Source organism: Palaemon carinicauda, chromosome 8 (assembly GCF_036898095.1).
Source record: "Palaemon carinicauda isolate YSFRI2023 chromosome 8, ASM3689809v2, whole genome shotgun sequence".
NCBI classification, from domain to species: domain Eukaryota; kingdom Metazoa; phylum Arthropoda; class Malacostraca; order Decapoda; family Palaemonidae; genus Palaemon; species Palaemon carinicauda.
The window spans coordinates 161,472,045-161,489,544 of NC_090732.1; the positions used below are offsets into that span (position 1 = coordinate 161,472,045).

The 17,500-nt window shown below is 31.0% G+C and overlaps 1 protein-coding gene across 1 annotated transcript in view; it reads left to right on the top strand.

Moving 5' to 3' along the window:
- The window catches only part of LOC137645531 (myeloperoxidase-like), a 137,419-nt gene that overhangs the window by 80,001 nt on the left and 39,918 nt on the right, over positions 1-17,500 (top strand). Inside the window, exons 2-4 of the mRNA XM_068378335.1 lie at positions 1,393-1,631; positions 6,496-6,640; positions 9,492-9,727. Of these exons, the coding sequence (XP_068234436.1) occupies positions 1,393-1,631; positions 6,496-6,640; positions 9,492-9,727 (620 nt within the window). The remainder of the gene's footprint in view (positions 1-1,392; positions 1,632-6,495; positions 6,641-9,491; positions 9,728-17,500) is intronic.

The following is a 17,500-nucleotide window of genomic DNA, read 5'->3' on the forward strand; positions in this document are numbered from 1 at the left end:
TTTTTTACTAGGTTTCAATAATAAAACAGTTCTCCTACGTAATAAATAGAAAGAGTGTGCATATATATATATATATATATATATATATATATATATATATATATATATATATATATATATATATATATATATATATTGTGTATATTGTAATATATATATATATATATATATATATATATATATATATATATATATATATATATATATATATATATATATATATATATATATATATATATATATATATATATATATATATATATATATATATATATATATATATACATATATACACTGTACAATATATGTTTTTCCTATCACTCCCAGGGGGCAAAGGAAGTAGTCATACCCTTGTTAGAGGGGTTACCCCAGAGGTTCACTCGGAAACCACACTCTCCCACTAATTGCCAAACCAGCGGGATATGTAGTTAAGAAAGGGGGATGAGCTGGGAAGGGTTGAATCAGTGTGTGTGTCTGCGTGTGCGTGTTCATATCTATCTAAATATTTAGAGTCATATTTGATGGTGGCCTATGTACTCTACACTATAGTCCAATTTTTTTAGCGAGTCATATTTGCACGGACTCGCAGCGGTGCCCTTTTAGCTCGGAAAAGTTTCCTGATCGCTGATTGGTTGGACAAGATAATTCTAACCAATCAGCGACCAGGAAACTTTTCCGAGCTAAAAGGGCACCGTTGCGAGTCGGTACAAATATGACTCGCTAAAAGAAATGGACTATAATTTAAGTAATAAATGCCTTTTTTTTATACATCTTAATGACAAAACATATGACATAAAACACTAAAGGTAGGAAACTCTTATACGCTAATGGAGTTTATAGGTAATGAATTGCCATTAGAATTATAAACGAATACATACAGTAGTTATTTTACGTAGTTAACCGAGTTTCAAAGAGGAGGGCCCGTAAGAAATCCGCTGTTTTAGCTCCTTCTAAGTAACGGAACATATCTTGTTTTGTTTGAATTTTTATAGTTTATATAGGAAATATTAATTTTAATGTTGTTACTGTTCTTAAAATATTCTATTTTTTCCTTGTTTCCTTTCCTCGCTGGGCTATCTTCCCTGTTGGAGCACTCTGCTTATAGCATATCCTGCTTTTCCAACTAGGGTTGTAGCTTAGCAAGTAGTAATAATAATAATGATAATAATAATAATAATAATAATAATAATAATAATAAAGATAATGATAAAAATAACAATAACAATAGAAATAATAATAATAATAATAATAATAATAAAAATAGAAATAATAATAATAATAATAATAACAATAATAATAATAATAATAATAATAATAATAATAATAATAATAATAATAATAATAATAATAATGCACGCTTTGCTATATAATACAGTATTCCCCTAATACTAGGTGGATGACAGTGGTCCTGGATGACAGTGTGCTATGCAATGGCCAACTGGGGAACCTACGGCCCCTCCAAGGCATTTTGCACGAAGTGACCGGTTCCGGGAGATTTTCCGATGGCGATCTCCTGGGGGCGGAAACGGGCGGCGTCGGTGGATCTCTGGCAACGGAAGCGGACGTTCTGAAGGCATTGCGGGAAGGGTACCGTAGGACCGAAGAGCTCCTGCTGCAGGAGAGTTTGGAGGGTAAGTGTCTAGGTCCTATAAGTTTTTTAGCAATCAGAAATATTAAGTGGTTTTAATTGGGAATTTTATAGCCTTCAATAAGAGGGTGTGTAGGTCTTTCAAGTTTTTGGAAATCACTTAGAAATATTAAGTGATTTTAATTGGGAATTTTATAACCTTCAACAAGAAGGTAAGTGTTTATGTCCTTCAAGTTTTTGGCAATCACTTAGAAATATTAAGTGGTTTTAATTGGGAATTTTATAACCTTCAACAAGAAAGTAAGTGTCTATAGTCCATTTCTTTTAGCGATGCATATTTGCACAGACTCGCAAGGGTGCCCTTTTAGCTCGGAAAAGTTTCCGGATCGCTGATTGGTTGGACAAGATAATTCTAACCAATCAGCGATCTGGAAACTTTTTAGAGCTAAAAGGGCACCGCCACGAGTCGGTGCAAATATGCATCGCTAAAAGAAATGGACTATAGGTCCTTCAAGTTTTTGGAAATCACTTAGAAATATTAAGTGATTTTAATTGGGAATTTTATAACCATCAACACGAGGGTAAAGGTCTAGGTCATCCTAATTCTCGGGGAAAAAAAAAAATTATGAACTGATTCTATCTCGAAATTTTATAATCTTCAACACGAACTATTCAATAATGAAATCGGGTTAAAATCTAGAATATAGTAATTAATAGATAATCATTAGTTAATAACTAATCATTTGTTAATAACTACAATAACTAATCATTAGTTAATAACTAATCATTAGTTAATAACTAATCATTGGTTAATAACTAATCATTGGTTAATAACTAATCATTAGTTAACAACTAATCCTTAGTTAATAACTAATCATTAGTTAATAACTAACCATTAGTTAATAACTAATCATTAATTAATAACTAATCATTAGTTAATAACTAATCATTAGTTAATAACTAATCATAAGGAAGCGGAAATTGTATAACCTTCAACACGAATTATTTGATAATGAGATCGGTTGAAATCTATAAAATAATTTAATGCTGTAAAATGTTGATAACTAACCGTTAGGAAGTAGTTCAGGGAAACATTTTAAAACTTTTATATCTTATTTCTCTTCCTCTTGTTTTGTTACAATTTTTGTAGTTTATATGGGAAATTATTTCTTTTAATGTTACTGTTCTTAGAATATGTTATTTTTCCTTGTTTCCTTTTTCTCACTGGGCTATTTTCCCTGTTGTAGCCCCTGGGCTTGTAGCAACCTGCCTATACAACTAGGGTTGTAGCTTAGCAAGTAATAATAATAATAATAATAATAATAATAATAATAATAATAATAATAATAATAATAATAATAATCATAATTATGATAAACAAATAAGTAAATAAATAAATAAATAAATAAATACATAAATAAATAATAATAATGATAATAATAATAATAATAATAATAATAATAATAATAATAATAATAATAATAATAATAATAATAATTATTATTATTATTATTATAGTTTCAATGACTGATTAAGCGTATCCTGTAAAGAATATATGAGTTTATGAAACATGAAATCTGATCATTTAATATTTCTATCATTAAATATACTGAAATCACGGTGGTTGTTTTAACGGCATTATCTTTTTGAATCTTTAAGCGTAAAACCAACTTGCTTCAACGATATTATTATTATTATTATTATTATTATTATTATCATTATTTTCATTATCATTATTATTATTATTTTCATTATCATTTTCATTATCGTTATTATATTATTATTATTATCATCATCATCATCATCATCATTATTAGCTAAGCTAAAACCCTAGTTGGAAAAGCCCAAAGGCTCCAATAAGGAAAAATAGCCCTGTGAGGAAAGGAAAAAGGAAATAGATAAACGATAAGAAATAATTAAGCATTAGTAAAATATCTTGAAAACAGTAACAACATTAAAAACACATATTTCAAATCATTCGAGAAATAACTTCGCTTTTTCTGATAAAAATTGAAAGATTGAACAATTATTACAGTTTTAGAGTCATTAATTATTTAGAACTGATCGTACAATATTCTTTTTTCTAATTAAGTAATTTTAATCTAATGTCATTTGCACTGTTTAAATATATTTGTTTCGATCATTCGAAAAGTAACTAATTTTTATGATAAAAATTTAAACGTTGAACAATGATTAAAATTCCTCCTGTTCAGTTTTAGCGTCAGTATTTAGTTATTAATGTTCGTATAAGATTTTCTTCCTTTTATTTCTGATAAAAATATAAATATTGAACAATTACTAAATTTCTTCCTATTTCAGTTTTAGCGTCAGTATTTAGTTATTAATGATCGTATACGATTTTCTTCCTTTTATTTCTGATAAAAATATGAATATTGAAAAATTATTACAGTTCCTGCTATTTCAGTTTTAGCGTCAGTATTTAGGTTGTATAATTTATATTTAATAATAATCGTACGGTTATATTTCTCCGATTTGATTTCTTTTATTCTAATGTCAATTACAGTTTATAATTTTTTTCTTTTTTTATAGTTTTTCCTAAATTTCTAACTCCGTTATCTATAGTTCTTATCTGCATGTTTAACTAATTTACTCCAAATATATTAACTTTTTTGTTTTCATCATATTTTAGTGTTTTACTACTAAATTATTAATTTTTCATCCCGTTTGCTACCGTAAATGTCAATTTAAAAAAAAAAATATTCAAGCTTTACTTATTTTTGCGTAATAATCTTCTGTTGTTTATCTATTTTTTTCTTTTATTAACTTGCTACAGAAAAGGTAAATTTTAACATCGATTCATAAAAAGCTAAATTATTCAACCTTCAGTTATTTTTGCTTCACTTTCATATTCACTTCCTTCCTGATAAAAAAAAAAACTAAATTATTCAATCTTTAGTTATTTTTGCATAATAATCTTCACTTGCTTATTTATTTTTTTCTGTTTTTAATTTTCTACTGAAAATGTCAATTTTAACGCCAGTTAATAAAAACCGAAATTATTCAACCTTCAATTATTTTAGCATAATAATATTCATTTCCTTATCTCTATTTTTTTATTTTTTTTTTATTTGTTACTGAAAATATCAATGTTAATCTCATAAACTAATAAAAACTAAACTAGTCAACCTTCAGTCACTTCAGCATAATAATCTTTAATTGCTTAATCACTGTCTTCCTGTTTTTAATTTTCTGCTGAAATTGTCAGTTTTAATTTCAGCAAACTAATAAAAAAAACTAAATTATTCAACATTACTTAATTTTGCATGATAATCATCACTTGCTTAATCCCGTTCTGTTTTTAATTTTCCACTGAAAAGGACAATTTTAACCCTGGCTCACAAAACGCTAAATTATTCAACCTTCAGTCATTTTAGCATAATAATCGTCACTTGCTTATCCACTTTCTGTTTTTAATTTTCCACTGAAAATGTCAAATTTAATTTCAGCAACTAATAAAATACGAAACTAGCCAACCTTCAGTCATTTTAGCATAATAATCTCCACTTATTTCTTTTTTTTCTGTTTTTGATTTGCTACTGAAAATGTCAGTTTTAACCCTGGCTCACAAAAAAGCTAAATTATTCAATCTTCAGTAATTTTAGCATAATAATCTTCACTATCTTAATCCCTTTCTTCCTATTATTTAGTAATTTCCACTTATTTATTTTTTCCTGTTTTTGATTTGCTACTGAAAATGTCAAATTTAATTTCAGCAACTAATAAAAAACGAAACTAGCCAACCTTCAGTCATTTTAGCATAATAATCTCCACTTATTTCTTTTTTTCTGTTTTTGATTTGCTACTGAAAATGTCAGTTTTAACCCTGGCTCACAAAAAAAGCTAAATTATTCAATCTTCAGTAATTTTAGCATAATAATCTTCACTATCTTAATCCCTTTCTTCCTATTATTTGGTAATTTCCACTTATTTATTTTTTCCTGTTTTTGATTTGCTACTGAAAATGTCAAATTTAATTTCAGCAACTAATAAAAAACGAAACTAGCCAACCTTCAGTCATTTTAGCATAATAATCTCCACTTATTTCTGTTTTTCTGTTTTTGATTTGCTACTGAAAATGTCAGTTTTAACCCTGGCTCACAAAAAAGCTAAATTATTCAATCTTCAGTAATTTTAGCATAATAATCTTCACTATCTTAATCCCTTTCTTCCTATTATTTAGTAATTTCCACTTATTTATTTTTTCCTGTTTTTGATTTGCTACTGAAAATGTCAAATTTAATTTCAGCAACTAATAAAAAACGAAACTAGCCAACCTTCAGTCATTTTAGCATAATAATCTCCACTTATTTCTGTTTTTCTGTTTTTGATTTGCTACTGAAAATGTCAGTTTTAACCCTGGCTCACAAAAAAGCTAAATTATTCAATCTTCAGTAATTTTAGCATAATAATCTTCACTATCTTAATCCCTTTCTTCCTATTATTTAGTAATTTCCACTTATTTATTTTTTCCTGTTTTTGATTTGCTACTGAAAATGTCAAATTTAATTTCAGCAACTAATAAAAAACGAAACTAGCCAACCTTCAGTCATTTTAGCATAATAATCTTCACTTATCTATTTTTTTCTGTTTTTTATTTGCTACTGAAAATGTCAGTTTTAACCCTGGCTCACAAAAAGCTAAATTATTCAATCTTCAGTCACTTTAGCATAATAATCTTCACTAGCTTAATCCCTTTCTTCCTATTTTCTAATAATTTCCACTTATCTATTTTTTTCTGTTTTTGATTATTACTGAAAATGTCAAATTTAATTTCAGCAACCAATAAAATACCAAACTAGTAAATCTTTAGTCATTTTAGTATAATAATCTTCACTAGCTTAATCTCTTTCATCCTATTTTTAATTTTGGAATTTCCATTCTATAAGGGACCCGATTCAGAACTGGAATGGACCACCTGGAACAAAGCAGCAAGTTCCTCTTCTCTTTCAGGAGAGCTGAACCAGAGGCCAAGAAAGCTTCGTCCTGTATGGGACGGTCGATGCTGGAGGCAACGAAATACATCACTGAAACGTAAGTCCTATCTGTCTAAAATCGTGTCTTCCGTCTTTAATTAGTTGCTAATACAATAAGAAATTGTATAAATTCTCAGCAAGTATTTATTTAAATGTTACTGTTCTTAAAATATTTCATTTCTCCTTGTTTCCTTTCCTCACTGGGCTATTTTCCCTGTTGGGACCACTGGGCTTATAGCATCTTGCTTTTAAAACTAGGGTTGTAGCTTAGCTAGTAATAATAATAACAATAATAATGTTGGTTACTACTTGTATTACATATCTGGTAGAAAGATGTTTGAAGATACAAACATTATATATATATATATATATATATATATATATATATATATATATATATATATATATATATATACATTATCACATGTAAATACATATGTATACAGCATTACATGTATGTATATATATATACATATATATATGTGTGTATATATACACAAATGCATATACATACACACACACACACACACACACACACATATATATATATATATATATATATATATATATATATATATATATATATATATATATATATATATGTATGTGTGTGTATATATGCATATATATACATATACATACAGTATATATATATATATATATATATATATATATATATATATATATATATATATATATATATACATACAAACATACAAGAAATATAACAAGCATCCCCACCAATATAACTGCTATGAAAATCACCAAATAACAGAGAGGACGTTTCATGCAATATCAAACAAAGCATAAATATTGCAACAGATAAAAGAATAAAAGAAGCAATGTATCACACCTTACGGTTTTGATTGATTGGGCGTGGGGAGAGAGATCTGGATATTATTCCAAAGCGCAGACGCTTTTGGGCGTCTGTCTTAGCTCATAGATTCTCTGACACAACAGAAGTTACTCCCTGTAGCTCCTGTTGTGTCAGGAGGTCTGTTCGCACGAGTAGAATAAGTATATATATATATATATATATATATATATATATATATATATATATATATATATATATATATATATATATATATATGTATGTAAATATACATATATATACATATATACATATATATATATATATATATATGTATATATATATGATATATATACATATATATATATATATATATATATATATATATATATATATATATATATATATATATAGATATATATATATATATATATATATATATATATATATATATATATATATGTATATATATGTATATATATGTATATATATATATGTATATATATATGTATATATATGCATATATATATACATATATATATATATATATATATATATATAAGAAATAGTGCTGCCTAGAAAAACAGTTGTAGTAAATTTTAAAAAATGGCCCAGGTAGGAAAAACCAAACGAGGAAAGTTGTGGCAATTCTGGATGTATAATCAAAATTATCTATAATCTTGCAAAAACTCTTTCACTATAATATACTAAACATATCCAGAAACACAAAAAAGACATTAAACAAATGGAAATTTAAACAGAGCTCGCGTATCGAGCAAGTACAAAGTAATTAAGGAGAGCTGAAGTATAATTGGGAGGTACAGTTATGTGGCCACAATAAAGAGAAGTAAACACATATCTCTCTCTCTCTCTCTCTCTCTCTCTCTCTCTCTCTCTCTCTCTCTCTCTCTCTCTCCTCACATGCATTTGCTTGACTGTGACAGAGGTAAGGAACTGAAAGCAAATTAGCCAAGCTAGTGGAACCGACTTCAATAATCGTCGAAGGCAGAAGTTACACAAAGAATTACCGTACTGGGTTCGATTGGAATTACGGCGTTATGGTTTGCTTAATTCTCCAGAACAGGGAACCTTCCTACTTACGGACGAGAGAACCTTCCTACTTACAGAGAGTCTTCCCACTTGCAAAAACAGGAAACCTTCTTACTTACAAAACAGGGAAGCTTTGTACTAACAAACAAGGAAACTTTTTACTTACAAAACAGGGAATTTTCCTACTTAAAAACAAGAGAACCTTCTTACTTATAATATAAATCAGGGAACCTTCCTCTTACAAACAAGAGAACCTTCCTACTTATAAAACAAGGAATCTTTGTACTTACAAACAAGGAAACTTCTCACTTGCAAACGAGAGAGCCTTCCCACTTACAAAAACAGGGAACCTTCTTGCTTACAAACAGCGAACCTTCCCACTTATAATAGAGAGAACCTTACTATTTACAAAACAAGGCACCTTTTTACTTACAAAACAGGGAATTTTCCTACTTGAAAACAAGAGAACCTTCTTACTTATAAATCAGGGAACCTTCCTACTTACAAAGGAGAGAACCTTCCTACCTACAAACAAGAAAACCTTCCTACTTACAAACGAGAGAACCTGTTTACTTACAATTACTTAATTGGATCCTCTACAATCAATACATACATACATATATATATATATATATATATATATATATATATATATATATATATATATATATATATATATACATATATATACATATATATATATATATACATATATATACATATATATAGATGTGTGTATATATATATAGATGTGTGTGTATATATATATATATATATATATATATATATATATATATATATATATATATATATATATATATATATATATATATATATATGGGGATTGTTTTGCCTTAGTGGCGTCAATTAATTATTGGTTAACTAAGTTTACAATTCCTCTTATATATGCGGTCCTACAAAGATTATGATTAATCATTTTGAAGTTATATTCTATAAGAATTTAAGAATTAAAAGGGGGTATGTCTTAAACATATCTTCACCCATATCTGTTATTCAATACACATCTTGAAATCTCTCTCAACAGGTTCAACTTAACTACATCAGACTCATTCAGGCTTTTGTCCAAACTGAATTCGCTCGTGAACGATCAACTCTGCAAACAATTGATGCCCAAAGGATGTAAGGCAGAGAAAATCCTTCAGTGCTCAGCTACCAACCCCTATCGCTCTATTGATGGAACTTGCAATAACTTGCAATATCCAAAGTGGGGCTCTGCAATGTCTCCGTTTGTTCGGTATCTTCTACCTGCTTATGAAGATGGTGAGTGTTTATGATCTTACTTTTATTTTTGTTATTTTGTACAATATTATTATTACTCTATTACTAGTACTATACTGATTTTTTTTAATGAGGCGCCTTTGCACTGACTCGCAGCGGTGCCCTTTTAGCTCGGAAAAATTCCCTCCTCTCTGATTGGTTAGAATGATCTTGTCAAACCAATCAGGCATCAGGAAACTTTTTCCGAGCTAAAAGGGCACCTCTGCGAGTCGGTGCAAATCTGCCTCACTAAAAAGAATTTGACTATAGTACTAGTACTAGTCTATTTTGTATTGATATATACTTATTCAACTCGTCCGAACAGACCTCCTGACACAACAGGAGTTACAGGGAGTAACTTCTGTTGTGTCAGAGAATCTATGAGCTAAACAGACACTCCCCCACACCAAATCATTCAAAACCATAAGGTGTGATATATCTATTCTTTTATCTGTTGCAATATGTATGCTTTGTTTGATATTGCATAAAAAAATGCTCTCCATTATTTGGTGATTTTCATAGCAGTTATATTAGTGAGAATGCTAATTATTATTCTTCTTCTTTGCCTGCATCCTTTTCCACTTTTATGTGGGGTCGATGTTTCTGGCCAGCATTCTCCATCTACCTTTGTCCTTGATACAGTCCATTCACCTTCGCTTTGGTCTCCCTCTCCTTCTCGTTCCCTGTACCTCCATTTCCATCACCCTCCTCCCAATATACTGTCCATCTCTTCTCATGACATGACCATACCACCTCAGTCTACTTTCTTGGATCTTATCTGATAGTTCTCCAACCCCTGTGGTACCCCTAATTACTTTATTCCGTATCTTATCTCTTCTTGTCACCCCACACATCCATCTCAACATTCTCATCTCTGCCGCATCCAGCTTCTTATGGGAATGCTAATTATATTTATTGTATATATACCGAGTTTGCGAGGGACTCTATCTCCTGTCCAACAGAATGCCACGCAGGGACGTTGTCAATAGGCCATCTCAGGTCTCGTTGATAAATTATTTTGATATATCCTTAAAATATTTCAAGATATGTTATCAGTCCGAATTCTGTATTTCCAAGTCCTCTGTAACTTCTTTGTAAACAGAATCAAAGTCTACTGCACATCGTTAGGCCTATCCGTTCCTTGTATGAAGTTCTTATAATAACCCAGATTAAACAGAGCTCCTACAGACATAAACGTCAGGAAATGCTAATAAATCTCTAGATACAATTTGCTGCTTCCCCTTTCACGTGACTTTAATGAAACAGTAAATGGGAACTTTCCAGTGTAAAAGCACTTTTCCAGCAATTCTATTTTGACCTTTGCCTGGTAACGGGCTGACATAAGACTCTTTTTCATAGTTTTTATATGAGACACCTAATTTAACGTGGTTACCGATCTCTATTTTTTATCCATTATTCATTTTTAATTATTGTAGTTTATTTATTTCCTTATTACCTTTCCTCAGCCCATGGGGTCATAACATCCTGCTTTTCCAACTAGGATTGTAGCTTGGCTAATAATAATAATAATAATAATAATAATAATAATAATAATAATAATAATAATAATAATATATATATATATATATATATATATATATATATATATATATATATATATATATATATATATATATATATATATATATATATATATTATATATATATATATATATATATATATATATACATATATATAATATTTATATATATAAATGTATATATACAACTAAATATATATATATATATATATATATATATATATATATATATATATATATATATATATATATATATATATGTATGTATATCTATATATAAAGATATCTATATCTATATATATACACATATATATATATATATATATATATATATATATATATATATATATATATATATATATATATATATATATATATATATATATATATATATATATATATATATATATATATATATATATATATATATATATATATATATATACATACATACATACATACATAAACATATCTTAAAAACACCGAAACCATCAGCAAGTCAGTACAGTCGAATACCTCCCCTAAAGTTAAGTAGTAAATAGCCCATAGCTCTGGAAAACTGCCGATGGGAAATCAGATTGTAACCTTATCCGACCCGAGATCTAGTCCTTGTTGACCCTTGTGTCCCAAACTCCGAAAGTGGTCAGCTGTTTTCGTCCAATTATCCTATTAGAAGGAGAGTAAACAAAAGGATAATGGTCCTTTTCCTTGAATATTTTGTGGTGCTTTCTGGGACTCAGATTATTTCGGTTGTTTACTGATCTTATAGCTATATGCGTTTTGATGTTTTGGTTTTTGATGATGATGATGATAATGATAATAATAATAATAATATGATGATGATGATGATGATGATGATGTATTTATTTCCTTTCCTCACTGGGCTATTTTCCCCAGTTGGAACCCAAGGCTTATAACATTCTGCTTTTCCAACTAGGACTGTAGCTTAGCAAGTAATAATAATAATAATAATAATAATAATAATAATAATAATATATGATGACGATGATGATGATGATGATGATGTCCATTTATTTCCTTATTTCCTTTCCTCACTGGGCTATTTTCCCCTGCTGGAGCCTTGAGCTTATAGCATTCGGCTTTTCCAACTAGGGTTGTAGCTTAGCAAATAATAATAATAATAATAATAATAATAATAATAATAATAATTTAGGCTATTTTTCCCTGTTGGACTACTTTGACTTATAACATCCTTCTTTTCCAACTAGGGTTGTAGCTTAGCAAGTAATAATAATAATAATAATAATAATAATAATAATAATAGATTTAGGTAGTAGACCCTCTGTATTGTCTTTAACCAAATTTTGATAATAATAATTATTTAATAAATAAAATATTTTACTTTAACATTAATAATACTAATGAACTTAATATCAATAATCTTTATAATTTCTCAAAAGCAATGCCTTCTGGTTACTTGATCAGGTTATTAAATAATTAACTTAGTTATGCATCTTTGATTGTTATGATTCAAGTGTTTAAAACGTAAGAGCTTTTAAAACTTCAGAAGATGGAGACATCATACATACCGGATGGTCAGAGTTCTGGCCATACTTATGAGGTCAAAGGTCATTTAGTAACTCCCCATTTCCATATTTTTTTTTCTTTCTTTGTTTATTTTATTTATTCGATTTCTGTACTTAAGCCATTTTTCTGAGTATTAGCTTACATTAATTAAACATGTGTATTAATATGTTTGATTATCTGTAAAATTTATTAAAATCTTTTAGATCACGTGTTTACAAACCCAGCAACTTTTGCTTTAAACACAGCGTTGCCAACTGTTTCTCTTTTGCTAAACAGCGTTACCTACGACAATGTACAGCTGAGAGACATCTCGACTTCCTGTGAAGTTGAAAGGTTTAAAGGCCGTTCGTGAATGACAGAGGCAAGGGACAGTAATAATGCCCTAGCTAGCAGGACAGTGATCTAGAGACTAATTATATATACATATGATCAGCGCCCAGGCCACCTCGCCACCCAAACTAGGACCAGGGAAGGCCAGGCAACGGCTGCTGATGACTCAGCACGTAGACCTATAGGCTCCCTCAAAACCCGCCATCTTTATCTCACAAGGATGGTGAGGTTGCAGACACCACAAGAAACTATCGATCTAGAGCTGGAATTGAACCCCAGTCTGTCAGATCACCAGGCAGGGACGTTTCCAATTTTTCACCACAACCCTAAGTGTACCGGAATTAATGAAGCCAGCTGTACGATAAGGGTTAGAAAATGTAGATTATAACATACAGTCAAGAGCAAGGTAGACCTTGGTCAAGAGAACCCTGGAGTCTTTAGACCTTGGTAAAGAGAACCCTGGAGTCTTAGACCTTGGTCAAGAGAACCCTGGAGTCTTTAGACCTTGGCCAAGAGAACCCTGGAGTCTTTAGACCTTGGTAAAGAGAACCCTGGAGTCTTAGACCTTGGTCAAGAGAACCCTGGAGTCTTTAGACCTTGGCAAAGAGAACCCTGGAGTCTTAGACCTTGGTCAAGAGAACCCTGGAGTCTTTAGACCTTGGCAAAGAGAACCCTGGAGTCTTAGACCTTGGTCAAGAGAACCCTGGAGTCTTTAGACCTTGGCAAAGAGAACCCTGGAGTCTTAGACCTTGGTCAAGAGAACCCTGGAGTCTTTAGACCTTGGCAAAGAGAACCCTGGAGTCTTAGACCTTGGTCAAGAGAACCCTGGAGTCTTTAGACCCTGGTAAAGAGAACCCTGGAATCTTAGACCTTGGTCAAGAGAACCCTGGAATCTTAGACCTTGGTCAAGAGAACCCTGGAGTCTTATAGAAAATATTTCAATATAAGCTCAGAGTGATGTGATAAATGCAGAGTTTAAGGTAATCTAAGTTTCCCTTTTAAAATTAACCTATCACTAATGAAGAACCAGAACAATGGCTTTTAATGGCATCACGCCCTTAGGAAGGCGTGAGATATATATATATATATATATATATATATATATATATATATATATATATATATATATATATATATATACATTATATATTTAATTAAATAAATACAATATATATTTAACTTAAAGATAAAGATTTAAAAATAATTCAACATCAGTCACACAGAAGACACGCCCAACTTAATTGATTTCGACATGATGACTTATCAACACTCGAAAGTCGATTCTCATCCACCAAAGCAAACTGAGTGTCTCCCAAACCACAAACGATGTTTAATTCAGCGAAGAACCTGTAGCAGGTGTCAGAGAGACCTGAGCTGGACACCCTACACTAGTCCTAGTCCTAGTACTAGTGCTAGTGCTAATCCTAGTCCTTGTCTTAGTGCTAGTCCTAGTGTTAATCCTAGTCCTTGTCCTAGAGCTAGTCCTAGTGTTAATCCTAGTGCTAGTGTTAATCCTAGTCCTTGTCCTAGTGTTAATCCTAGTGCTAGTCTTAGTGCTAGTCCTAGTGTTAATCCTAGAGCTAGTCCTAGTGCTAGTGTTAATCCTGGTCCTTGTCCTAGTGCTAGTCCTAGTGTTAATCCTAGTGCTAGTCTTAGAGTTAGTCCTAGTGTTAATCCTAGTCCTAGTCCTAGTCCTAGTGCTAGTCCTAGTGTTAATCCTAGTGCTAGTGCTAGTGCTATTCCTAGTCCTAGTTTTAGCAACGTCAAGGTGCTTTTCCCAGTGAAAAGTAAACACTTCCTCTCTTTTCCTTCCCATTCTATTTTTTTTCCTTTCTTGTGTCTTATAAGTTATAAGAAAACCTCAAGTTCCCACAGTGTAATGATGGGTAAGGATTTGTCTACTGGACTTCCGTTATAGACGATTACTCGTAAAGATCGAGTTTTCATTGGTTTATCTATTTTCTATATATACAAGCATATATATATATATATGTGTGTGTGTGTGTGTGTGTGTATATATATATATATATATATAGAGAGAGAGAGAGAGAGAGAGAGAGAGAGAGAGAGAGAGAGAGAGAGAGAGAGAGAGAGAGAGAGAGAGAGAGAGGTGGGGAAATTGGATACTTCCCTAAATCTCTCTCTCTCTCTCTCTCTCTCTCTCTCTCTCTCTCTCTCTCTGTATATGAATAATATCCTACTATAAGAATAAAGACAAAGTAATATGTCAGTTGACACCAAATATGATAATTGCTGCAGTGAAAGTTTGTTTTTGGATCATAAAACTCCTTTCTTAATCATGTCGGTCTCTTCCTGTTAATTGCCACCTCAAGGATCCAAGACGTGACCTTGCAAATGATGGATTCCTACGCTTGGCTAGAGGTGTATGAGAACCCAGGTGTGGGGTAACATTTGTTCCAGTTTAAAAGAAAATCATTTTATCAAATGGTCCTACCAGTATTAACTTATGCGTCAGAAACTTGGAGCCTTACTAAAACCATAGAATATAAACTAATTACAACTTAATGAGCTATGGAGAGAATAATGGTGGGATTGACACTAAAAGATAGAAAAATAGCATCATGGATACGAGAGCAAATTAAAGTAGAGGAAATTCTATGTAGGAAAAAGAAATGGACGTGGGCAGGACATATAATGAGGATGACAGATGATAGATTAACAAATAGAATAACAGAATGGATCCCAGAGATTGCAAAAGATGCAGGGGATAGAAAAGAAGACGAAGGATTCACGAGCTAAAAACATATGCGAGTAGGCCTATAGACTAGCATACAAAGGCTATAAACAGACGGGAGTGAAAGGACATGTCTGAGGCCTTTGTACTGCAGTGGACTAGCATCGGCTGATGATAAAGTAATTCACAAGCTGGGACGTGTAAAAAGAATGTTTCACTGTATTTTACATAGAACTACATAAAACTACACGCAGGATACATAATTGTGATTATTGCTTGGATAACTCCGAGCCATATTGATTAACAGAACTACACAAAATTAGACAGATGAGCTTCGACCGTGAGACACTTTGCAGGAAACTAATCGTAAATCAAGAAGAAGAAGAAGAGGAAGAAGAAGAAGAAGAAGAAGAAGAAGAAGAAGAAGAAGAAGAAGAAGATGCAACACGCGAGAACACAAGACTTTAACCACACACATATTGCATAGTTCCGGTTGCTCAGTTCGTGTGGAATAAACGAGAGTAGAAAAATATGTCTTAGTAATATGGAGATGCAACATGATTTCAAGGGAAGTAAGATAACAGCAGAACTTCCCGTTACAGGGGAAAAAGGTCCAAGGAAAGAGAAAATTGAAATTATATCAACGTAAAAAATATGTGTGACGGACTGAGAAAAAGTTTTCCTTCCGTCGTCCTCCTCCAAAGAAAACGGTTAAACAGAGTTCGAAAGAAATGCGGAAAACGGCTAACAGAGTTATAATCAGGAGTTGATCCTGGTTTTAATGACCGGCATTGCCAATACACTGTGTGAACGCCAGACAAGTAATTATCATTAATTAATGTGACTTGATTATTAGTTGGGTGTTCCACGACAGTGGAAGGTTGACTTCTTAAGAAGTGGGGGAGTGACCAGGTTTCTTGTTATAAAAATGTAGAGGATTTATCTTTTTTGGTTATTATTATTATTATTATTATTATTATTATTATTATTATTATTATTATTATTACTAGCCAAGCTACAACCCCAGTTGGAAAAGCAAGATGATATAAGCCCAAGGGCTCCAATAGGGAAAAATAGCCCACTGAGGAAAGGAAATAAGGAAATAAATAAACGATGAGAAAAAGTTAACAATAAATCATTCTAAAACAGTAACAACGTCAAAACAGATGTCTTATATAAACTATTAACAACGTCAAAAACAGATATGTCATATATAAACTATAAAAAGACTCATGTCAGCCTTGTCAAAAGAAAAACAATTGCTGCAACTTTGAACTTTTGAATTCTACTGATTTCCGTTTAAATTTTTCTATCTGTTTAAAGAGAATTCTTCCTTATTTCTTTTACTTTGGAGTAGATATCTTAATGAACGTCAAGATGAAATATTTAAATCACATATATAACAATGCACTGATACGAATGTTTGTCAGTAACCTATGATTTCTAAAGCCAGGCGGACACTTGCACGAATTTGTGGCACGCATTGTCATGACTCAAGTCGTGAACTAGCGCGAACTCGTCGTGAACTGGCGCGAACTGTTCCTGAACTCGTCGGGACGATGTGGGAAGTGCGCAAACTATGCGCGAACTCGTCGTGAACTCGTTGTGCCAGTTTGTGTCAATGTGGACAGGTCAGCTGTGATTCTGAGGTAATTTTTTTTT